At 40.3% G+C, this 25,475-nt stretch overlaps 1 protein-coding gene across 30 annotated transcripts in view; it reads right to left on the bottom strand.

Annotated features, from left to right (window-relative positions):
- PCDH15 (protocadherin related 15) overlaps nucleotides 1–25,475 on the bottom strand; it is a 539,977-nt gene that overhangs the window by 165,210 nt on the left and 349,292 nt on the right. For all 30 annotated transcript variants that reach the window (XM_080598442.1, XM_080598431.1, XM_080598457.1 and 27 more), the window contains 4 exons: nucleotides 20,166–20,300; nucleotides 18,912–19,061; nucleotides 8,841–9,034; nucleotides 3,210–3,342 (listed from right to left, as the gene is read on the bottom strand). In XM_080598442.1, coding sequence (XP_080454568.1) covers nucleotides 3,210–3,342; nucleotides 8,841–9,034; nucleotides 18,912–19,061; nucleotides 20,166–20,300 — 612 coding nt within the window. The remainder of the gene's footprint in view (nucleotides 1–3,209; nucleotides 3,343–8,840; nucleotides 9,035–18,911; nucleotides 19,062–20,165; nucleotides 20,301–25,475) is intronic.

Genomic DNA, 25,475 nt, shown 5'->3' with positions numbered 1-25,475 from the left:
AAGGCTGGAGTTGCTCAGAAAGCCATAAACAAAAGACTGGTTCTAGACCTTTTACTTTTCTCTGTATGTCCAGAGGAAATGTACTTTTCAATTACTGTATTTTAAAAATCATGGGGAAAAGTTTATCACTGTTTTTAAAAAACTTCTGTTCTATATAAAGCAAATTACAGCAAGTTGTTATGTACATAAAAAGATTAAAAACCCGCAAATCAGAAAAAAAGCAACCTATACCTACTGTTTCCAGATCAATTGCATACAGTGACTTCATACACAGCACACAAAGATTTCACGTCACTTCCTTGCACCATCCCTAAGCCACAATAATGGTCCTATTTTTGGTTTGTGGACTCCCAGAAAAAAATTAGATTTGCATATTTTAATTAATAATGGCTGGCAAAGCACAAAGCAATAAATGCCTCCCAGGCATGCAATAAACTCTGAGTTTTATTTACAAATTAATACAGTGCGTTAATATTGCATTATTTAATCTCAACTGCTGTTAATTAAAGCACCAATCACAACCAACTGGGTACATTATAAAATAAATAACAGTATAAGAAATAATTTTAACCTTCCTTCATCAGCATTAAAAACATTTAGCAGAAAAGGAGAAAATCTTTTTTTTCTTTTTAAACACGTACTTTAAAGCCTTATATGCAAAACTAAAACATCAGCATTCACATTGTTATTGACACTGATGTCTGTAGCTCTTTGATCTGCTAGCTCAGGAATATTTATGTAACTTACTTGATATCTCCCTGCTTTTGTAATCCTCATGCTGTATGCAAACACTAAGAAAATAGTGCTAAAAGATGGTAATAAAAACAAAATTTGTTGACCCTAGCACACCAAACAAAACATACCTTAAGTCCAAGACACTCAGTATATCAATAAGACTACTCATGAAAGTAAAATTTACATGACATTATATGTAAAATGTGTGGGAGCTGGTAATATTCCGTATTTTGAGGCACTAGCTTAAACTACTGTTCAAATTCCACAAACACACAAGATGACTGATAGATAACTTTGCCTGGAAAAGACAGCACAAGATTCCATAACCTTAAATACTCAGTTTATGAATGTTTAAAATGTCCTGGACAGTTTTACACAGGGAATTAAGAAGGAGAAAGACAGAAATATACTCCACACAATAAAAGTCCTTTAATACAGACGAGCATATTAATGCAGAATGAGGAAGCTGAACTAGCTCTATAAAGCCACCGCGTCTACATTTCCCATCCAGGACCATCAGCTCTACAAGAGAAACAGTCTTTCACTAATCCCGAAGAGAGAAAGCCACACATATTAGTCATCTAACAATTGAATACTTTATGTAAACAAAAATTGTATAACTGAACTCAAGTTATTCATACCACATTGGTAATTTAAGATAAATCTACACTGCAGTCATGATAATTAGAAGACAACATTTTCTGTGTGTTTTCAAAGCTCATAAAACTGCTTTAACTGCTGTATTTCACTCTTTCCCAAACACGGTAATTGGTCTTTTCTGGGCATTTTGGGCATGTAACAAGAGAACAGCCACTGCTCTATCACTGAAATGCTCCCCAGCACCCTGGCAGGGGGCAGAGCAGCTGGCACAACCAGTTTGCATACCCGGCTTGGCCCTCTTACTTATATACTTAGAAAAGGATCATTTGAAAAGGAAAACACTATCTAGGTAAAAATGTTATGATTTTAGTGATACATTTATTCCAACAACACAGTTTGCTTTCTAACCACATTTAAGTCACACAGAATCCTGAAACACTAAAACCTGCCTAATAGCTTGTCTGCCTTTGGGCATATATTCTAGTACCTGTCACGTAAACACAAGCATTTCTGTTTATCAGTGTGTTCCTGACTCCCATTTTTCTGCAGTGTTTTCAAAATCAAGCACCTCCCCACCAGCGAGGAAGGCTCCTGAGCAGCATGGATCTTCACTTCCGAACTCACTGCAGGCATTAAAGATGTGCCAGCAGTTAATTTTCAGCACTGAGCTAAATGAACCATCGTCCCTCAGTGCAGGTGACGATATCAGTTTAACCATCCATAATAATCTTAATCTTCCACCAGTTTTTCAGCAAGCTGACCTGCATCAGTGACTCAAGGTTTATTTATTTCAAACCCTTTGGCTTCAATCATTTGTTTTCCATGTATTTATTGAATGTGCAAAACACACAGAGACACACTCCTCAGCTGATATGAGCTGACCTAATGTTCATCAGACTTACGTTACCTTAAAGCAGATAAAGACTACTGCTCTGTACGGCTTCTGTTAGCTCACGTATCTCCAGTCTTCCTTTGAGCAGCTTTATATGAAGTCTGAATAATGCTGCAGTGTTTACAGGAAAGACAGAGAAAGCCATGCTCAGGAGAGCATGCTGTACTGAGTTTATTGCTTTAGACTTGAGGCTGTAATTATTTCATAATATTAACTTCCTGATCCCAAAAACACATTGAAAGAATTGTAATATACCTATTTTGCACAGCTGGCTTTCAAGACAGATTGACAGAACACAAAGCAGCAAAAACTTAGGGAAAAGCAAATAAGTGAGGAGAAAGCTGATAATTAACTACGCAGCGCCACGTGGAGAAACAGCGTGGGTCTGCAAAGCATGTTACTCCAGCATTATTTATAAACAATACTGTATTGGTGTGTTTTCACTGCTTCCACCTGCAGAGCTATTTTGGGTGGTCATTCAGTTCAGGGACCTCTGCAGAACCAGGCAATGAAATCTGCTTTCTGTTAGCCTAGAAGAGCAGTTGTTGTTACATGCACTAAGGGGAGCGAGTTCTTCAAAAATGCCAGGCTGAAGAAGTCAGAGTGCCAAAAATCTTTCTGAAATTCAATGGGAATGAAGTGCAGAGATCCCTAAGTTCCTCTGATTTGCTGGCAAACTTACATAGAGAGATTTTAACGTAAGAAAAATATCGGCTTTTTAAGTTTTAAGCTATTCATGAAATCCTTTCATATACCTCAGTCCCCTATGCAGCCCATAGTACCTTTTAGCACATCCTACACAAACAAAGAACTTTCAGAAATCCAAATAATTTTCCTTCATGCTACATGTAAAGGGGTTATTTATTACAAATAAACATACTTCCCAGAAACTGTTCTGCCCGCAATATGCGAGGACTGGATTCTGCGTGGCCTGGACACAAACAGCAGGAAGGTGGTAAAGGCTTACAGGGAAGCATCGTACCTGCAGGTTTAACAAAACTGCTCCAATTCTCATGGCCTCACTGACTTCAAGGCTGTACATCAGCTGGGGAAAGCGGGGAGGGCTCTGGTTGTTGGGCGGGAGGACCTCGATGTAAACAGTAGTAATAGAGCTCCTGAAATGAGACAAAAAATGGAAGTCAAAATCAATAAATCAACAACCAGAAGGCAACCAACAGAGTCTGTTTTATTCACTGTGTGTTTTGTAAGACTAATAATCTCCCTTTGCTCCTTTAAAAGCTTCAGGATGTACTTTCCATTCCACATCAAAAGTAAACCAGGCTGCAATATTAACCGAAGAAAAGCTAAATAATGTCTTTAAAAAGAAGCCCAAGTGTTATTTTAAAAACAAAACTATAAAATACTGCAGCACACACCACGTAAAAAGAAGCCTCATAATCCTCTGGTGACACTGTGTCCTCTAGAAAAGGGCGAGGCATTCTGTGGTGGTAGCTCCTCCTGCTGTGCACAGCATCCACCCCTGGAGCATCCCTGCTGTTGTACAGTTTGCTACCTTTCTTTGGAAGAGGGGGAAGTGAAATCATCCCTGAAGATAACGCTGGGAGAAGACTGATGTACGCAACTCTAAATGGCCGCATCAGTACGGTGGTTCACACCGACAAACCCAAGTTCGCCTCAGGAGGGTAAGCCACGGCAACACAGGAGGCTTCAAAAGCCACCTCGGAGACCTGGCAAAAACTCTGACTGCTCCGAGCCACTGACCCAAACGTAACACAAAAAGCAAATTGAAAGCTCTTCTGGGAGTGCTTACACCCACTGCAGACCCCGTGAAACCATTCTACAGACACGCTTGATATTCAACTGCTCTGAATTTAGAAAGGAAGCCAGAAATCCCCCAGAAGTTGAGAGGAAGATTTAGGGTTTGTCCTAAAGGGAACTTTCTCTTGCATCCTTGCTCAGTAATCCCATCTGCCTTCTCTCCTGAATGTTACCACAGCTCCACTTCCCAAGGCACTCCCCCAGGAAAGCAAGTGCTATGCTGCAGGTGTGACTTACTCTGCATAAGCCATTAGGCAGAGTGGGTAAATCCTGCAGCCCTAGAGCTTCAGAAAGAAACCATTCAGGACAAATGAAGGTGTTCCTAATTTTCAGGGGGGAAAAAAAACACACTAGGTGAACATGCAGCAAGCTCGAGGGCTCTGATAACGAACCACGAATGCCTCTGTGGGTGACTGCGCTGCAGCGGTCCCCAGGGGCACGTCCAGAGGCACAGCCTGGGTCCTGTGCGTGCCCCTCGGCAGGCAGCTGTACGGGGAATGAACTCGTCCCACGGCTCAGCACCAGCTCAGAGCGAGCACCGAGCAGTGCTTTGCTGCTGCCTGTTCACACAGCTGAGCCACAGGCTGCTCCTCTGGGTGTGCTGCCATGTCCACATCCAGCCCTCAGGTCCTCAACCCGCACTGTCCAGGAGCAGGAGTGACAGCACGGCTGGGTGGGCATCTAGCAGAGGGACAAGGTCAGCCTGCCACCTGTACCTTAACTATAGAGACAGGCTGCTCTCCGATGAGCCTTCAAGCTCAAACTGGACCACCACCAACCATGTCCACCGGTGCCCAAAAACCCTGCCTTCTGTTAGTTGGGCACAACCCCGAGCTTCTCGGGGACAGCGATGCAGCAGATGCAGCCCAGCAACAGCCAAGTCGCTCCGGAGCATGTGCCACATTCAGGTCCCTCTACAAGTGCAGGGGATGAGAAATCTCACTGCTTTGGACATAACAGCCAGGTCCTTATTTGATTTAATTACACTTTAAACAAGTACATGACTTCCACTGAAATGCATCAGGCAGTAACAGAGCTTTACCATCCACCATCCCATGCAGGATTTAAGAAGCTGAATTTGCAGATGTCTGTCTCATGGGATATAAACAAACCCAGCATATCCAGGGCAAGATGGACACTTAAAACTACAGCAGACTACTCAGTGTACATTTTTTCCTTATAAACAGTCACTTTCTAAAATTTTCTGCCTTCTTGTCTGCTTTAAAATACTCCATCATATCCCACTAATATTTCTGAATCTATGTTCCACACTTAAATCATTGGAATAAAATAATACCATCACCAAATGATCGAAAACAGACACAATAAACGAGCAGACAAAATATCACTGGAGAACCCAGACTGTGTATTTTCTTGAGATAGCTCTTGACTGTGTTTGATATACACATCCAAATAGTTGAGTTTTAGTGTGCATTTTTCTTCCACTGCTGGATATTTAATAAAAAAATGTTGTTCTTTATCATTTTTTCCTGATCCTGCTACATTGCAATAATGCCCAAGATGATTCATTGTCTATCAGGCTCTTTAAAAAATGCTTTCTGTTCACAACAGTAAACAAATTTTCTTCAAATCTTTAAGATAAGATCACTAAAGTAAAATACTAGCAGACTGCAAACAAAAAGCACTACAGTATTAAATGGCTTTTTTTCATTTTCAATCAATTATTGATTAGTGTTCTGCAATGTTACCCATTCCTTTTCTGTGTTATATGAAGCCTTTTTAAGCAGTTCACAAAATCTACATTGTTATGGGAAAGGAAAGGAGACAGCGCTGAGCCTTCCAACAACTGCAGTGGATGTTTTAACACTGCAAGAACAGGGGAAACATGCTGAAAACAGAACAGAGCTCAGAAGTGAAAAATGCTCTCACAGATGCACAATACAGCTTTTATGCTACTCCAGCTAAATGGTAATACAAAGAAAGCACAGCCAACAAGTCACTGAGATTGTGTCACTGAATCTGCTTTAGCTTCTGCATGCTTCCTACATACAATTGCATTGTATACTGTATAATGAATATACCCGTATATGTGGACCAGCTGATCTTTGGCCACACCATCTCTGCATATGCAAGGCAAAGAGAAATTGCCCTTTTCCACTGGACATTTCAATAATCTCATGATCAAATAGTTCTAGACTGTACTTGATCTGGCGGATCACTGTTATCACTAACTGAAGATTCCACTGAATTCCAAAGATTTTGAGGAAGATGGTGAAAAGGCTAAGGTCTGAACAAAAGTTGTTTGATTTTACAAATGCTTTTCCTGGTTTCTCAACAATAGATACCAGTAATCACTATATGCTTAACTATAACTTTAGTTTCAAAAAGCTAAACTGCATCTTTAAACTTTTACACTTTGAATATATTTACAGTACTTAAGTGTACTTAAATATACTTCAAATTGAATTAGTGACACCTGCTATAGACGGAAATTTTAATAATACTATACATAATATCTTGTTTTATGCACAGTTACCTGCCAAGAATTTAATGTGTCATGCAAGAGCTACACAGAATTCATTTCAATTTAAATTTGTGCTCACGGAGGACACAGAACTACTGCTCTTGAGCCAGCTTTCACTGTTTGGCTTTGCTTTGTGCAGAAGCAAAGGGATAGTTGAAACGACTAGAGTTAACCTGGAATGTCCTGCAGCAAAATGCAGATTTGGGGGGAAAAAAAAAATTGATATTTGAAATTAAATCAAAATCCTCATTTTATTTATTTATTTATCTTACAGGGCACCCATCTTCCCGCCAGCAGAAACATAAAAGGTGCCTAGACCTAGCCCATTCCTAGAGGTCGCAGTTGCCAGTCACTGCCTCCACCGCGCAGCAGCAGGGCACCTAACACAACGTGATGGCTTTGCAGATGAAGCTGCAACTATTTCCTACAACCCCAACCGCGAGATTCTAAGCACATCACAGCCAGAAGGAAGGAACTAAAATTTAAGAGATGCAAAAGGACAGCTTTAAAGACCTCTGAGCTCACGAGCTCTTCCTGGCTCTTCTTTGTGTAAAATCAGAGGAGGCTGCCTCAAGCCCTCCAGCTCACATCTGGTTTTCCAGCCTTACATAAAAACAACAGCAGGAAGGAAGCAAAACCTTTTTATCCAAATGTACCTTACCAAACAACAGTTCTCTGCATAGTTTCTTCTGTCATGCCACCTTCACACTTGGGAAATCTCCAGTGCTTCCCCCCATGATTTTTTAACCTTCACAGATACAGAGAAAAGAGCCCTGGGCCCTGCAAACACCTGAGCAGCCCTGTGCATGGCAGCTATAGGAGTGCTGCTTGGGTGGAGTGGTCTGTGGAACACCCTCTAAAAGCTATGGAACAAATTGTGTGTTGTAATTCCCTAAAATGAGAGACAAGCAGAAGCAGTATTAAATGAGAGGTTTTCCACTTTTGAAGATTATTACATTAAAGACATTTTAAGAGGGTGAAGCACAGCCTCACAACATATATCATCAGAAGTATGTATTTTAGGACTACAAAAAAAATTCCCCAACAAAAAGGAGCTGATAGCAATCAGCATTGTATTATAGCAGCAGCTACCACTGCTGGCTAGGCATGCTGCTGCCTTCTGAAGCGGCATTATTGACTTTGGTCTGCCACTTTAGTACTGTTAGTACTACACAACCACAACTGCATAATCATCCACAATCTTCTCTTCAGCACTGCTAACAGCCCACTATCAGCTACCCTAAGAGATGGCATATCAAGAAAGCAAGCAACAGAGAGAAAGGAAGAGAAAAATTCAGTCAGAAAACCGTGCTACCAGATGTTAGTGTTATGAACAGTCAGAATACTTCAGTGATTGGAAACATAACTGTAAAGTATCTGCAGAACAGAATGAGATGCTTTCTTGAATAATATTGACGGAAGCACCAGGTCCTGAAGAAAAAACGATACACAAAAGTGAACTTTTATGTTGACTTTCCTTTTTACATCTCTCATTTGAGGAGGAGAAAAGTCTGTGGGAGATTAAAATGCTGGAGACTACAGTTCCTCTCTATCACTCTCTTTGGACAACAAGGTTTACACATTATCGATACACTACACCAAACAGAGAACCAGAGCCACTTTTATGCACCTCCCTGCACCCTTGTGAAATGACACCACCTGTGCACTATCGCCACCTGCAAAATACAAACTCAAAAGAAGCAGGTAAGTGGGACTTGATACCTTTGGCTTTTGGAACACGAGAGCATCCTATTGTGCCCACAGTAAACCTACAGACTGCTTTCATCTATCGGCTGGTGGAGAACAGGAATAATTCTGCCAGTTAGAATTAAGGTCTCAGCAGGGGTACCGCTCACCATGGCACAGCTTTCTAGGCACCTCCACAGTACGCTAAGTCTGGGTGCCCTTACACACCCTATGCCTGGACAGGTCTCCAACTCAGCAACCAGACTTGTTGGAAGTCAGACTTCCTGATACTTCTTTCTGCATCGCATCTCACTTCTTTCTTCCTTACATCCCTTCACTTCAATTTCTTATAACAAATGTGCATGCACAACTACAGCATAACATTTGAACTTTATTAAAAAAAAACAAAAAACAAAAAACAAAAACATTACTAGCAAATGAAATAATGAAACCTGTGTACTACATGAAGAATACAAGGAACAAAAAGTGAAAGCATTAAAATGATTTCTAATATGACACTTGTCCAAAATGAGACCCTTAGACACCAAACAGAACACATTGAATCTTATTCCAGTTCCAAGTTACAGACATAAGGGTGTGCTCACACTAATTACGCACTGCTAAGCACTGATTAAAAATTAGTTTCATTATAAGATGTATTACCTTCTCTGCGCAGGAGGAGCACTATCAGATGCTTTGACAGTGAGAGCATAGGATCGCCCCACTGACAGTACAACTCCTGGAGCAATGGTGATAAGGCCTGTTCGGTCATTGATGATGAAGTCTCCCTGATCCCCAGCCAAAATTTCATACACTATCTGTCCATTGGGTCCCTCGTCCGCATCTACAGCAGTGAGCTGCAATTCAAAACCAGAATGTCAGCATGCACGATTCAGTGTTGTATTTTAATAGTTTGTTTTTGTTTTTGTTTTAATAAGGTAACTTGTTAGGGGTAGAAGAAGCAAAGACGAGAGAAAACTTGAACACCCGTAACATATGCTGTGATTTCTAATTACAGTACAAGAAGGATATAGTTTAAGTAAAGGATAATAGGTGGAAGAACATCATGGAGCACAGAAAAACTGCCTACCTAAGATTGCAAGGAAGTTATTTTAAGATATGAATTAAGAAAACTAATTGAGACCAAGTTTACTTTCTGTAGAGTGGAATTCATAACACTTCTTTATAAAGGGGGGGGGAGGGGTTACTTATTGTGTTGAAAATCTAACAAGAGGATCGCATTTTATTACTGAAACTTCCCATCCCTCTCTACACTCTTCAAGGTGGCAGCCCTGTTACTGCCAGGAAGTCTAATATCCAGGTTTTGCATTTCGAGCCCCCACTGGGTGGAATTGGAGAACAACGTTAATGTTACTCCTGGGTGCACGCACCACAGAGGGAGCCAAGCAGAAGGGAAATGGCATTTGTTCCATATGGACACAACCTGGCACCTCATACACATGCAAGGCCCCTCTCCCAGGGCACCACCAATCTGAAAGGCTCTGCTTATAAGGGGCTACCTCAGAGCTGGGTGACAAATGCAATTTAGCATGTACTTCCACTTTGCTGCCTTGACACCATCTCTCTGCTGGGCCTGTACTTACTCTCACATGAAGCATTTCTGCTATAGAATTGTACAATTTTGACTCTCAGGATGAGAAAATTCTAAGGCCCAATGTTTTAGACACAAATTATAACGATGAGCATGCATTTATTACCAGTGAAATGAGGAGGTTTGTATCTTGCCCTTGGGAAATGCAACAGGTTTATCCCACTTCCATAGCACGCAATGTGAAAAACATTTACACACACACACAGCCAGAAAAAAACATCTCTGTATTCCTATTTGTTTGCTTCTAGACAAGTGTCAAGTACCAACAACTCTTACTACCATGTCACAAAGCAAATATATCTAGCAATCAGATTTCAAATTAGACCTCTGCCCTAATGTAGTCAGAAATATGCATCCACACCTCAGTCATGCCAGTTGACAGCCCCATCTCTAAGCTTAGCCCTTTCACCTCCTCTCCTCTTCCTTTCCTAAGGAGTAAATACAATTTATTCTATGTACGACATAATCACACGACAAACTGCACGCATTGCCCATCAGTTGAGTCTTATTACACAGCTCAGCATTGCAACTTAATTAGTGTCTTCAGAAAACAAAAGGGAGCGCCAGCCTTCTGTTAAATTTAGGGTTGAATCTCCAAAGTCAATGCCAAACTATGCCAGAACTTCTGGACTTTCTAAGGTGAGCATCTGCTTCCCATAGGTGTCAGCTTGTTGACAGACACGCTGGTTTCCCAGGTGGCTCTTCATTACCCTGGAAAGCGCAGGGGATGACATAAAGCCACACGACCAGTTCTTGGACCCTGAAGGAGGCCACAGAAGGTGGCGGCAGCACTGCCCGTGCACCCAGCTGGCCCAGCTACCAACAGCAGCGAGTGGAAATGACAGGGAATGACAGCCCAGCATGCTCCTGCTGCTCCCAGCTGCAGCCAGGCAGCTCGAGGTGGGAAATGGCGAGAGGCACCAGCAGGTATGGTGGCAGGGCCCTCCTGGGACGTACAAAACAGTAAGCAATCTCAGCCTCAGAAATGATTCCCTGAAGAGAGGCTCCTGAAGAGAAAATGAAAAAACAGGCATGCAGCTTCTTGAAGGGTCTCTGCTGGCCTGTTTGCTTTGGCTTTCTTGACATGAATGCTCATGCCACTGGGCAGACTTGCACAAGGACTGCAGGTCCAGGATTTAAGGGTAACACACGATGACATGAAACTTTAGCGATGACCATGAAGCTAATGTCAGGATCAACAGACGTTAACTCAGCCAGGGGCAGCCAACACAGCAGGCTAAACGTCCGTCTGTCAGACACCCTTTTCTCATCCTCATGGCACTCTCAAAGCTGACAGGAGTGCAGACAGGTAGAGAAACTTATTCAAGTCTCTACCGCATTAGGATATAATGTAATCTATTAATCAATATAGCATCACACTCAAGCTTCAGCAGGTCGCAGCCTTTCAGAGCACTATCTAAAACTTTCAAAACACCTTTGCCCAAGATAGCAAAGAACTCAGAGCAGGAATTAAACGCTGCAGCTAAAGTAAGCAGGGAAACGAAGAATTAAACCCAAAGCTCTAACATTCAAGTTAATAACACCTGCATATAACACTAAACAGAATAATTTTGATTCTCTATTCAGATATGCTCAGTGACATATAAAATTTCATATGCAAAGTCAAAAACTTGCTCAGAAACAAGAACTAAGCCCAAAATAGCTTGAAAAGATTAATGGGTATGCTGAAAGACAAGTGATTTAGGTGTATTAGCAAAAGTAGGGTTTACCTTCTTTATTAGCAGTGCAAACTTTTACTGCTGTTGGGGACTGAGTTACTATATAGAGGACCAGCCATTTCTAACCTGGAACAGGTTGTACACAGTATTCATCAACTGAAAACTATGTTAAGTTCCTTTTCTGCTGAAGCAATCACTGTTGTACTTCTTTCACACACAGTACAGTGGTCCAAAGCTAAATTCCAAGGAACAGAAATATTTAACTTTAAGCTGATTTTGATTTCTTTGTCAAGGATGTTTCCTTCCAACAATTCGACTATCATTGTTGCACCAGAACTAGCACATTTTAATTCATTGAGGCATGCCATAATACATTGAACACAATATAAATAGTTGAAATATTTCAAAAATCATGAAAGAGATTCCTCGCAGAATTAGTATCCACATGGTATCTTTGCAGAACATCTCATTTTCTATTTTCTTTTGAAATTCTGAAGAAGAAATCCTATGAAGACTGCACTTCTATCACGTGCTATACATTCCATCCATACGATGTCTTGACATATAAAAATGCTGACTTACAATGGTCAGACTGAATCAGCACACCAAAGCTGAGCATATAAAACACACTTTCTGTGCCATCGTGGTTTAGAACTTAAACCCCCCTCTTTAAACTGTTTTCCTTAATCACTCATTCTAGAGTTTCTATACATATCTGCATGCATTCATTAACCTTGCAAAAAGTAGCTTTCAAACTAAGTGACAGAGTTAAGAAGTGTTGTAATAATCTTCTCCACTTCAAGAGTAACATGCACAAAAAGACAAATAAAGGCTTTATCCAAAATACAGGTCCTAAGCTTTAATCACAGGATTTGGAACATGGCCAGTTTCTACTGTGACGACATGAAAAAGGAAATTAATAAACTACACAAATACATAAATTAATAAGGTTAATTAAACTTACAAATACTGAGTGCTTGAAAAGATAAGTGTTTTGAATAACGTTTTAGGGGCAAAAACATGAATAAAAATAGAATTAAAGTTTTACAGCTGCCATAACATATAATTCTATAAATTCATCTCCAGCTGTCCAAGACCGATACAGCTTCATAGTTAACAAGATTTTAGAAACACATCTAAAATATATGTGAAAAAAGTACAAAACGTGATTTTACTTTCCTAGGAAACTTTTTGCATCCAGCAGTATCAGTGTCATTACATTAACACGTAATGCACTGAAAGTTTTGCAAAATGGGTGCATATTCTACTGCAGCAAGAAGTGATTTTCTTGGGTGGAAGAGCAGATACATAGCGACTGCTATCATCAGCCCTAAAGCTTATAAAAACATATTCCTGGTCACCACATAAACTCTGTTCAGACTTACTTTACACATGGAGGAAAATGGGCTTCAACTGTTGACCTGCAACCTTTCTGCAGTAACACTTTCAGTGAACTTGCCCTGAACAGAGTGACTACTAACCTTTCCAGCAATCCTACATTTTTCATGAATTAAATGTTCAGTGAGGTTAATCTGACCTGTGCTGACCTCAAGTGAATCCTGCAGAAAGTGTGCATCATGCCACTTTGACTCCCAACAGCTGTCCTTGAAGTAACTGTTCCAGTCAAGCAAGTGCAAGGTTCCAGAGTTACATTTGTACACACGTATGTTGTAAAAAGGTGGCAAAGAAAAAGTACAGATGCAATCTGGAGCAGCACAGTAGTGAAAAATGCTGGGCTACCAGAACTTAGATGGTAGCTCATACAGTCCTCATTTTTCTTGGGCTTGGGAATACAACTCGGCCATTAGTTTAACTAGGAAAAGCAGTAATGAGCTGCTGTATGTCGGGGGCAAATGGGATGTGCAGATATATGTCAACTTGTGCAAAGAAAATATAATACTAACACAGAGAAGGTCAAAGTTCTTTTTCAATATTGTTCCTTCGGAAATTTCATTAAATCTCTATGCATTACTTGGACACGATCCACCAGCGCCCCGGCAGCCCACAGCTCTGACCGTGCCCGGGGTGCCTCAGGCCCGGCGCCGCTGGCCAGCCGAGGGAAGGGATCGTCCCGCTCTGCTCGGCCTGCTGCGGCCTCGCCTCGAGCACTGCGTGCGGGTTGGGGTGCCGCGGTACCGGAGGGGCATAAAGCTACTAGAGAGCCCCCAGAGGAGGCTGTGAGGACGGTGAAGGGCCCAGAGGGCAAAGTGTGTGAGGAGCAGCTGAGGGCCCTCAGTCTGCTCAGCCCAGAGCAGAGGAGATGAGGGGAGGCCTCATGGTGGCCTGCAGCTCCCTCACGGGGAGCGGAGGGGCAGGCGCTGAGCTCTGCTCTCTGGTGACAGCGACAGGACCCGAGGGAACGGCACGGAGCTGGGACAGGGGAGGTCAGGCTGGGTGTTAGGGAAAGGTTCTGCACCCAGAGGCGGTCGGGCACTGGGACAGGCTGCCCAGGGACTGGGCACATGGCACCGAGCCTGTCAGAGCTCAAGAAGCACTTGGACAATGCTCTCAGACGTAGGGGTTGGGTTTGGGTGGTCCCGTGTGGCACCAGGACCCGGACTGGATCCTTGTGGGTCCCTGCCAACTTGGGATAGTCTGTGATTCTATCATTACACTTACACTCCAGTTTATCAGTGCATTTACCAAGAAATGCAAACATAACCCAGTTTTATTTTCTCTTTCTGTAAATAACGTTTACTTTGTAGCTCAAAATTAATATGCTGATGGACTGAAGGCAAAAGGTTGCAAATAACCACATAAATAAAACCTTAATTGTGATTCAGAGACAACTTGTATAAAGATCTCTAAATTGTTCTGGGGGTTAACAGCAAGATGCATGTTTAAGAGCTGAAAACTATGAGCATCTGCCAAGCTGCAAATACCCAAACACATCTCTAATACATAATTTAGTATGTGTCTCTATGCAAGGATGGCTTGAGTCACATTTGCATACGTGCATGGAATGAAAAGCAACTATTTAAAAGAGAGAAAATGATCTAGCACTGCGAAGTCACATTTAAGGTAAGAGCAGAACAGTCCCAGAGGAGCTATTTATTTAATAGCTCTAAATAAAATTTGTCCCCATGTATAACTGCAACTATTGTTACTGTTCAAGACTAATTCTACTGTGAGCAAAAGATAAGTGACAGAAAATTTACTGCCTGCAGCTTTGCCATGTTTTGTCTTTTTGCTTTCACTTTTGACCTTCAGCACAATGGACATTTATGCTGAGATGTGTGAAGTTAAGTGCCCTGTTTAACCAACACCTGGGGCACTTCCTCTAAATTACTGTACATAGGTGGTATTAGAATTGTTTTGACTCTCACAAGGTGAACTGGTAATGTACTAATCCACTGCAGAGAGTATTATCCATTTCCAGTCATAGTTATTTAAGTGTTCTTGTGAGAGTACCCTTGAAAGCCCTATGAATGTGGAACATACCTCTGCAACATAAAATCAGATAGAAATTAAGATACAGAAAAATTAAAATTGGTTATTTTGGTTCCATAAATTTAAATCAGGGAAAACCAGCATATACTTCTCAAGGGCAGTCCAGGATTTTTTCTGTTGTTTACAGTACGTACAAAATATCCAGTGTAGTTTTCATAGGCCAAGGAAGTCTTCCACCCTCAGGCAAATTTACGCAAAGATCTAGGTAGCTTATTCTTTTTGCTGTCTTCTGTCCCTTCTCAGCTCTCTCATTTTCTTGCTTAATATTCACTCTGCCCTGCACAATTTATGCTGTATACAGAAATGAGACATGCCTAAAGAAAAACCCTAACAGAGTGAATTGAAATGACTTATGTTATTGCATTATGGCTGCATACGCCACTTATCAATAAGTAACTGGCTTAAATGTCTGAATCACCAGGAGCACAAAGCTCTAACAGAAAAATGGAAAACATGATAGAAAAACTGTAACAGTATACAAAGCTAGAATTAAGTATTTCAATAGGTTTAATATTAATCAATATTTCTAGTGATAACAATATTTACCACACATTTAACTGTTTTAAATGACAGATTTCTCAAACAGCTATTGTGCTTCTCACAATAGGGAGCACAATAAAGTACCTATAAAAGCAGAGAGAAAAAAATCAGTTAAGAAATTCTCAAGCTGAAACGGGTAGAATATACAGGAACTTAACCGAGAAGACATTCTCCTCAACCAAGGACTTGAACAGTTTTGCAAGTATTCAGAGCAGAGAACTGACATTAAAAGCTCCCAAACTCTGTTGTCAACGCGCCAACAGTCAAGGAGCAAAGATTTCGTGCTCTGCTCCATAACTAACCTCAGGAAATGGACAGAGGTCACTCCTACTAAGGGGACAAGCTCCTCTGCTGGGACACACTCCAGCTTTTGACAAACACAAAACCTGCACCTCAGCCTTGTAACTGGAACACAAAAGGCAAATTACCCACTCCACCACCATGCTCCCAGATGAAACCGGTGCAACTCAGTGACACAGAACGTCTCTGATTCTATTCTTTTCCTCACTTCCACTAAAGGCAATAAGGGAAAGAAAGAAAATTCCTTGCTCTGACCACCCTTAAAAAATTGTTTAAAAAGCCAACAACAACAACACTGAATTTCACTCATAATGAATTCTTTCCTCTGTTACTTGTGTTTATTTGGTTATTTTCAAGCAGAGCCTAAGGAACTGTTTTTTGTTTGTTTTGTTTTGTTTTAAAAAAAAGAGTGTACCAGACAGGAAATACAGAATCTATTTTTTTTTTTTATTTTTCCAGGAGTAAAATCAAAATTATTTCCCACAAAATGGGACAACAAGCAAGTACCAAACTTGTTTTTTTCTGTACTTTTCCATGCAACTGCACTCAGCAAACAAAAATAAATTTTAATTCCTTATTACACTTAGGATAACAAAATCAAAGTGGCAACTACATGAGAGCAATTACACTGCTATAGTATAAATTAACAATATTTGCTGAAGGATGACATGATTCATAAAGGAAATACGTTCTTGATCAGCCTGAAAATACAGTCTGAGTAGAGAGCTAAGTGCAAGCCAGTGCTTATGTGTAAATGATTATGAGATTATGTTATACTTCCATTTCCTTGAATGAAAGACTCTGTGCCTAATGCCTGGGCACAACAACAAGGCATTCAACTTCCCGAATGCCCCAGCAGAATGAAATCACGATTGCTGGTATTATGAAAGTATTCAGAACTGACACCTTTTATGTCCATTATTTTACAAATTCAGACCATCTGGCAATGGAAGATTATTTGAAAAGCAACCTCCCTCTCAAAACAGCCAGAATTATTTACCCTCCAGCTTAGACCACATTATAAACCCTGTTCATCTGGAAGTAACCACATGTTAGGGTTGCTGACAGAAGTATGGAGAAAAGAAAAAAACTAATTGTCTTTTAGCAAAGGCAAGCTTAAAGCCTGACTTCCCCAGCAAACTCATTTCCAGCTTCAAAATGCCATTCTAGAAAGGACCTGTTCCACATCTACTTCATGCATTAGTGAAGTTCAAACACTTTGTACAGTACTTACAGATAAACTTTTCTTCTCACCATGACTGCCCTTATGCTTTTTTGTCTTTGCAATGCTTCCAATCTGCTTAATTTCATTGATCTGATTGATGCAAGCAGTTACGCAGCATCAGTGTGGGAAGGCAAAGGTAACTGCTGCAAGGGGTGGTGGAGGAGCAGGCACTTAACAGCTGCTGAGGCTGAACCTGCTCACGGAAGTAATTTGTATCTCCTCTAAGCTATTTTTGGTGGCACAAGCTAACGAAATGGACTTGCAAAGCATTCTTCTTGCTTTCTCCCAGAAGGAACAACTTACTAAGGAATTCGTATTTGCGGTCCTCCTGCTCTTTGCACATGTACAGGGTCTGCAAATATTTACAGCTGCTCTAGCAAAGAGCATAAGCCCTAAAAACAGCACATTCCCCTTTAAATGTGTACACACTTTAGCATTACAGTGGTTTTAGTAAAGCACAGTAGCTGTTCTACTTCACCTCGAGCATCACAAAGAGAGCCTGGGTAGGTCAGAGCATCCTTAAGGCCAACCTTGGCCACAGAAACCGTTCCCTGTTCACATGTGCTGAAATCTCATTTAGCAACAACTTCTGCATCATCTTTCCTGGTACATGCACCTCCACCAAGAGGAAGAACCATTTAGACATTCTGACACCTTAAATCCACAGTACACTACTTTACCTAATGCCCTGCACAACAAAGGCTATATAACCACCCAGGGATTAATTTTTGGAGCACTTATTATTTTGGGGGGGGGGGGGGGGGGGGGGGGGGGGGGGATAAAATTTGAGATCCCTGTACCTTAAACAGCAAGTGAATACATAGTAGTCACAAAATTCACATTTTTATAGATGGAGTTAAATGTTGCAAAGGGAGCTCCTGATGTCAAACCCTACATGTAGCTCCCAAGCATTAACTGCCTTTTGCTCATTCAGAACAACAATGTTTATTTATTTATTTTTCTCCATACAGCCACCAGTTCCTGCAAAACTTGAAGGAAGTTAATTTGGTTCAAAACTTTTGTTTTTCTGCCAAACCTTGTTGAAAATATTCTCATGGCTCTTATTGATCCTTTAAGCACGTGTAGCCCAGACTGATGAAAAGGCAAGAATAACACTAACAAAGATCCAAAGGTAACAAATGCAGCAAGCCAATGCAGTTGAAGCAGGGAATATGCCAAAACAGACACTGAACTCTCTCCACATTCCATTAAACTATTGCTGCCTTCAAATGCTAAGTTGCCTATTTATGAAAATAGTATTACTTAAATTGGCTGATGAATTCTTTTCAAATATTCCTATTGCCTTTTCCTTTTCTTGAATGCTGAACTCACTAACATCACCAAACATAAATCAGCGTTTGCAAACATTACTTAAAATGGCTCCCCTCTCTCTCTTCTCTCCTTCTTACTTGGACTAGCACTCAACACGTTATGCACTACCCAAATTGTTCTACAAATAAACTTAAATTTCTGTAGAAACTAAAAGGTTTTATGATACAATAAAACATTTCTGGATATCTACTGGACTGTTTACCTGCTCTCCCAATATGTTTTATTTCAATAGCCCTCTAACAATTTTAATATTTCCTATGAGTTCGGAAGTTCAAGAAAATGGCTATCACTCTGACATATCAAGTCTGATGAGAACCAAAAAGGCACACGGGAACTTTTTTTTTTCTTTTGAGGTTTTTCAGATTAAAAACTTTTGCAAAACTTCTGATGAAATAGCTGAAATGCAGGTATACATTTAAGATAGAGCTACAGTTTAGTACTAGTGATTTTTAATAGCTATTTAATTAACAAGGTGGATAAAGATGCACAACCTTTATTTCTAGCTGTTTTCAGTGCATTTTCAGTGTGTATTAACAAGACTACACACTATTAACAAAGTGATTTAACAAAGCTAATACAAAAATGTAAAAAATTACCTTTATTACGCCTTCCCCAGGCCTCATGTCTGTATAAATCTTGACATTGTATGATATATTGGAGAAGGTTGGGGAATTATCATTTGCATCAATCACCAGGATATTGACTGTCACTGGGGCACTCTCCTGTACGCCATCAGAAGCTGTCATCTTCAGGAAAAACAAACAAAGAAACTAGGAACATATTTTATTGGTGTATTTTTAAGACAATTCCAACTATAAGTATACAGTATGACAAGTAAAAGCCAGTATTTAGTTTTGCATTTTTTTTTATACCTGCAAGTAAATTACAGGAGGCTTCAACTAAGCTTGAGCCAGCAGTGTGCAAGACAGAGCAAAAGCAAAATGAAAAAGCGTCTTGAAAACACCCAATGTCAGAATAGCAGGAGAAACGAGAGTGATTAACTGGGGTTTCACAGGGTTGGGGCAAGTCCCGGGCTAGGATCTGAGCTGCAGCCCACGGCTAGAAGCAGAGTCTGTCCCCAGCTGTGCCAAACACCCTCAAGGGGCAGGACTTGGCCACAGCTCAAAAACCTAATGGTGCAAGTCTCACCTGGGCACCATCACACACACAGAATCTGCTGTCCACGCATGTTAAGCCCCAAGACAGCTTTTTAAGGTGAAACAAAGAGCTGGAGACTTTCTTACTCCACAGGAGACAATCTCAATTCAAGTGCCGAAAGTACAGAAAACAGGGAGGCACTGTTTGGGAACTCCTACAGAAGAACAGCTTTCCCCAACATGGACATTTGTGAGTTGCTTTACGGCTAGGATGTTTACTCACTGACTGCTAACTGCCTAAGGGAATACTAAATCCATTAAGCTGGTTGTGGTTTGTGTTAGCCTACTTCCTATGTTTTATGAAAATAGAAGCAGAAAGGACATGCGGACATCATGTCCTTAGCTCAGGGGCCAAGAAAAGACGAGGGTGACCTCAAGGGCCAGGCATGAAAGAGGTGAGTCAGACTGTGTCATGGGAAGGTGGCAAAGGGCTGGACACAAGCCTGGGGCTGTTGAGATGAAGCTTGTATGGGGATCTATAATGTTGCTAGCAAAATAAACAAATCTATTTTGGAAGAGCACACTACTCCAGTATCAACCCCCCATCATCACCTGGTAGTGCTGCTTCTTACCCTTCATTCTGTTTGTCTTCCTCTGTGCCATTCTAATAATCTAAAATGACGTTAAAACGAATGATTTTTCAATGCTTGATCTTAATAATGCCCAATGTGCATTCAAGAGGATTTAGCTTACCGAAAAGGTGTATATCTGCTGGGCTTCTCTGTCAACAGGCTGCAGCAGGGTGAGGTAGCGGGTGATGCCACTCTGAGTCACAGTGAAAAACGTATTGTAATCGTTCAGGAAGAGATGGAGCTGGGGATCCTTGGTCTTCAATTAAAACAAAACAAACAGAAAACTATTATAAATTCATATATAGCATTAAGTTTCCAATTACTGAATGCAAGTGTTACTTCTAATTAAAACCTAAAAAAGCAGAAAGTAGAATACTCCTACTCCATGAAAGTGTAAAAAAAAGAAAAAACAACACATTGATCCGAAAATCTGACTCTCTTGATGTCAAATGTGTTAAAAATATTCTTTAATATATAGAGTAAATAAACCAAATAGTAAACAAATACCTCTATCTGCTAGTTTGAGATGATTTTTTCTTTAAAAAGATTTTTAAGCCAGCAGTGAGACACCAGATTCAAGTATTTGTTTTCGAGCATATTAAAAACAAAACAAAACCTAACTTGATTAATGTAGCAATAGCTTTATTGCCATGTAGTGGTGCAACGAAAGAAGATAATCATACATGATGAATCATATTGCTAAATTGATGCCATTCAGATATTCCCTTTGTCTGATGCAATATACTGATGCAAAATTATGTATTTCTCAGTTGATCAGATCAAAACCACAGTAAAGCAATCACAGTATAATTTTCAATAGGAAGTAACATTTATAGTAACAAAAAAAAAAAAAGGAAAGGCATTGTATTTTGTTACTCAAGACTTCCCTAGGTAGCTCGCTGGGAACAGGCATTACGTATTGTGCATGGAGGGCTCCGCACGTGGCTGGGCAAGCAGGGAGAGTAGTGCTGCAACCACTCTCCATTATTGTCATTCCTACACAAACAAAGAAAAAAAACAACAGAGCACCTAAAAGTTCACCGATCCCTACAATCTATCAGGCAAAAACACTTGAGCTAACTCTAACATGCACTAGGTGTCATAATAAACAACTATGAGGACAGATGAGGACAACAGAAAGAGAGAGAGATTTATTTTAGCAATCCAAAATATTCCAAAGCACGCATTTTGTGGAGGGCTAAGATTATACTATTTAAATATGAAACCATTTCAGATGCTGAATGCTCCACGGAAGAAATATCAAAGTGTTCCAAATCAATGGTCTCCTATTGCCCAGAGCTTTGCTGTAACTATGCCAGCTTTCAGTAAAATTAAAATTCATTTTACAACTAGCAATGCAAATGGTAATCTCTTTTTTCCATAAGAAATTATGGAAGGTAATTGCCAGTAATTGTTCACTTTGTAGACATTACGAAGTCAGTCAAAAATTTAATCTACAAAAGCCCTGGTTGGTTGTTACAGCTCTTGCTTGTCATGTCATTTAACAGTATTTTTTTTTCCCTAATTTGTTCTTGAGAAAAAACAATGATGGAGATTCCATATGCTCTGAAAGTCATCTACCCTATTCCTTAGCTATTCTTGTATTAAAAATTTTACCCTCATGTGTAAGTTAAATCAATGTTGCTGCAATCAACACCTGTTTTTACTACTTCCATGCATGTTGGACCTACAAAGCAATTTATTTCCTTAATCTTTGTATTGGTATTCTTTTACACTTTTACCAACTCTTATGCTAAAAGAAAACCTGCTTGACTGAACTGTGCACATTCCACCTGGCACTCACAGATACTGTGAGAGAATGTAATTGCGGGAAACAATCCATCCATGGATTGCGGGAAACAATCCATCCATGTCACCAACGCAATTTCCAATACTTTAGGTTTTTAAACTATTATTTTAGATAGGTCTGGACTTAAGCATCCATCCCTAACTATATTACGGGGTGATGTAGACTGGTCTCTGATACATTGTTGAGCATATAATTTTAAGCAGAAATCTTATCAGAATCCAGACAGAGCAAACACGCAACCTGAAAGGACCATTTCAAGCACGCAGTTCAAACCTGGTATGGTTTGCATACTTCATACCTATTAGCAGGTACCTCTAAAAAGAAAAAGAAGTACTTTCTGTAATACTGAAGTGTTGTATAGAGATACATAACTATGTAATGAGCACAAAGCAATCAAAACATAACCATGGTACAACTCCTTTGAGCTACATGGGTTTATACCCCAGATGAACTTTTCCCAGTGTCTATAAAGAGCTCTTTACAGGCTTCAGGAAAGAAGCGATAGTCCAAGTCTCACAGAAACTTGGATGGGGTGGAGAAAGATGAAGGAGGACAGGGGAAAAGAAATACTTAAATAAACAAACCACACAATTCAAACACAAATGTATTTTGCAAATGTAATACCGAATACCTACAGGAATGGCACCTGATGAAAGACATAAAACAAAAACAAATGACATAAAATGAATACAAGTAAAGAAATACAAGCCTGCAAATGATGAAGATCATAAAAGAAGTATATTTTAGGAAAAAAATGGTTACAGACAAAAATATGAGACACAAAAAGTGCTCCAATGCATTATTAATAAAGAAAGCCTGGGTTTGAGTTTGTTCTGCTTGAAAGTCTCTGGAGAAGTCCTTGAAAATTTGAAGGCCTGTGCTGACGTTAATGTTACATTTCTGTTTCTCCTTTCCACTCACTGGAGCTTACAGCTCATTCTAAAGAAAACAGTTTTCTAATTTACTAAGACCACACCAAAATCACATGATACCATCCAGAATGAACAGACATTGATACATGTCCTGTAGTGTTCTAGCTTCCCCAAGGACTCAGCAGAGGCCATACTATTTGGCTGTTAAGATTCTCCAGGGGAGCCAGAAGAAGCCCCAGCTCTACAGAGCAGTTCATACTTTGGGCATCTTTCCCTTCCCAGATTCGTGGAAGGACACCCCCAACTCCAGGAGGGATTTGTGCATCAGAGAGTGGTGCCAGAAAGCAGAAAAGAGTTTGCTTTGGTAACTAAATACTAGTTGTACCCAGGTTAAGCACTGCCTAACCCCTTCAGTGCTGTGAATGCAAAAAATTAAATGCCAGCTGTGGATCAGAACAGGCAAAAGAACTTAAAAATACAACCTTATCATAGTGGGTGGCATCCCTGGCTATGGCGGGGGGCTGGAATGAAATCTTTAAGGTCCCTTCCAACCCAAGCCATTCTATGATTCTATGATATAATCTTCTCATACACTTCCTAGTGTGGATTAAGGACATAAGATGGTTAGATAGCAAAGAACAACAGTGGAAGATGTCTACTTATAAAACATTTTTCAAATATATAGCTCCTTAAAATTTATGTCCAATTTCTGTCCAATTATTGTAATTATTCCAATTTGTCTTTGCCATCACCTAGCGTGGAAAGCAATGAAACATGGGTCAGTATTTGACTTAGTAATGGAAACATCCCAACATCCTGCCTGATAAACCCACAGGCCATAAGGACACCAGGGACCAGACAGCTAAACTTATGAGCCACAATGATACAAGACAAGCAAGCCCATGGTTTAGTTTAGAGGCAACGCAAACTGAATTTTTTTACTAGCTTATCAAAAACCTTCCAGTCTTCTCATCTTAGAAAGGAACACAGCACAGGGTTATCACACGCATAAGTAAACAGACAGCAAGGTCAAGGCTAGTAGAAGTGCTTAGGCTTCCTGATTTCCTAGTGCGGGCTTGTCTCCAAAAAGCTGTAGCAATAAGGCTAGTTAAATGACACATCTTGGTTTTCCAATGTTCTTCTTGTGGAGAACCATCTGCACCAAAATGTCAACGGAAGAGAGTTGTTTGGTTGAGATGTTTCCAGAATTTATCTTATGTCTGGGTGAAAGTACAAAGGCTCTTCCACTTGTGTCTCTCATTGGAAAAATCTGAGATGAACCATCTTGCAGAGCTGAAACAAGTGAGATTCCCAGTGCCATCGACAAGGGGTTTTGCATCCAGACTGATTGCTCTTGTGAGATGAGTTCTGTGAGATGAGTTCATGTGAAATGAGTTCTGCAGGGCCTGATGAAATGGCCCTCCACGCTCCCAGAGGCTTAGATTGCCCAGACAAGATAGGTACTGCATTTGGAGCATTTCTCCTAAATCTTTAACATTGCCATTAGGTAGCCTAAGAACAACCTGAAGCAGCCTCCTGAGAAGTCTTCATGATGACTTCAGCCATACAACTCCTTAGGCCAACAGAACCCAAGGAGAAGAATTAAAATTAAAGAATTAAATTCTGAGCAAATGAAAAACCTGGCAGAGGTCAACCAGTCTGAGGAGACTTTGTGCAAGGCACACAGCGAATATTTTTTTTCTCCTTAAGCATTTTTATTTCTTTAAAGTGAGATCATTTACATGATACTCAATCGTACAACTTAAAACCAACAGCAGCAAAAAAAATCTCTTCGCCATTTGTCATCTCCACTTGGAAGGAATATATGTCACAATCCTAGTAAGAGAACCAGAGCAAGCAGATGCTGAGTAGTGCTTCAATTCCAAATTCTTTCAGTCACCACCAAAACCTCCCTGGTTCCTGTACAAAGGAAGGGCTGAGGCCCATGTGTGACTGTGCAGAGTGCTGCAACGCTTTGTAGACTGCTTCCGAATTGAGGTGCTCTGGGCCATGCTCCTTCCTGAATGAAGAGTCAACCAAAGTTATGAAAAATTGTCTTTTGTTCCTCACACAAGTGAGCCCCTCCTGAGAGAGGGCATGAAGCAAATGCCAGCCTCTTCAGTGCTTCCACTAATTAGCATAGCATTTCTTTAAAATAGGACAGATATACAAAAGACTAATTCCTTGAGGACTCCAAGAAACTCAAAGACAGAAAGAATAGCTCCAGAAGGCAGGAAACATTAGATATTCATCCTACACAAATCAAGAAAAAAAATGATATGGTAAAGTTACAATTTCCATTTTTTTCTTCTTAAGTGGAAAAAAAAATAGATTCAGAAAGGAAAGAAAAAAGAAAACCTGTCTTTATAAATCCCAGAGAAAGAGAAGTAATATTCCTACTTTCTCCTTCTCTTTTGTTTGGTTTAATAGTGAAATAGTGATATTAATGGGCTGTTACGTTTAGGAAGTCTATTTCCTTAATTAATATTTTGTAACGTGACTATTGGAGTGTCGCAGAAGCGCCATACAGGGACAGCAGCATTATGAGAACTCTCCTCTGGGGAGAAAACCGGCTGCAAAACAAGTTCAAACAATAACAGTGGAAGATACAAGCAACCAGGAAAAAATGAGAGAAAAACAGTATTTAAGATGCTTTGGTATTCCTGGCTGATGATACAGATCCATCATTTCTCCTTTTCTGGATATATTATTGAAAATCCATAACCTGAATTTTAAATTACATTTAGAA

Source organism: Anser brachyrhynchus (assembly GCF_964034855.1).
Source record: "Anser brachyrhynchus genome assembly, chromosome: 6".
Lineage (NCBI taxonomy): Eukaryota > Metazoa > Chordata > Aves > Anseriformes > Anatidae > Anser > Anser brachyrhynchus.
This window is presented reverse-complemented; position numbering and strand designations above follow the sequence as displayed.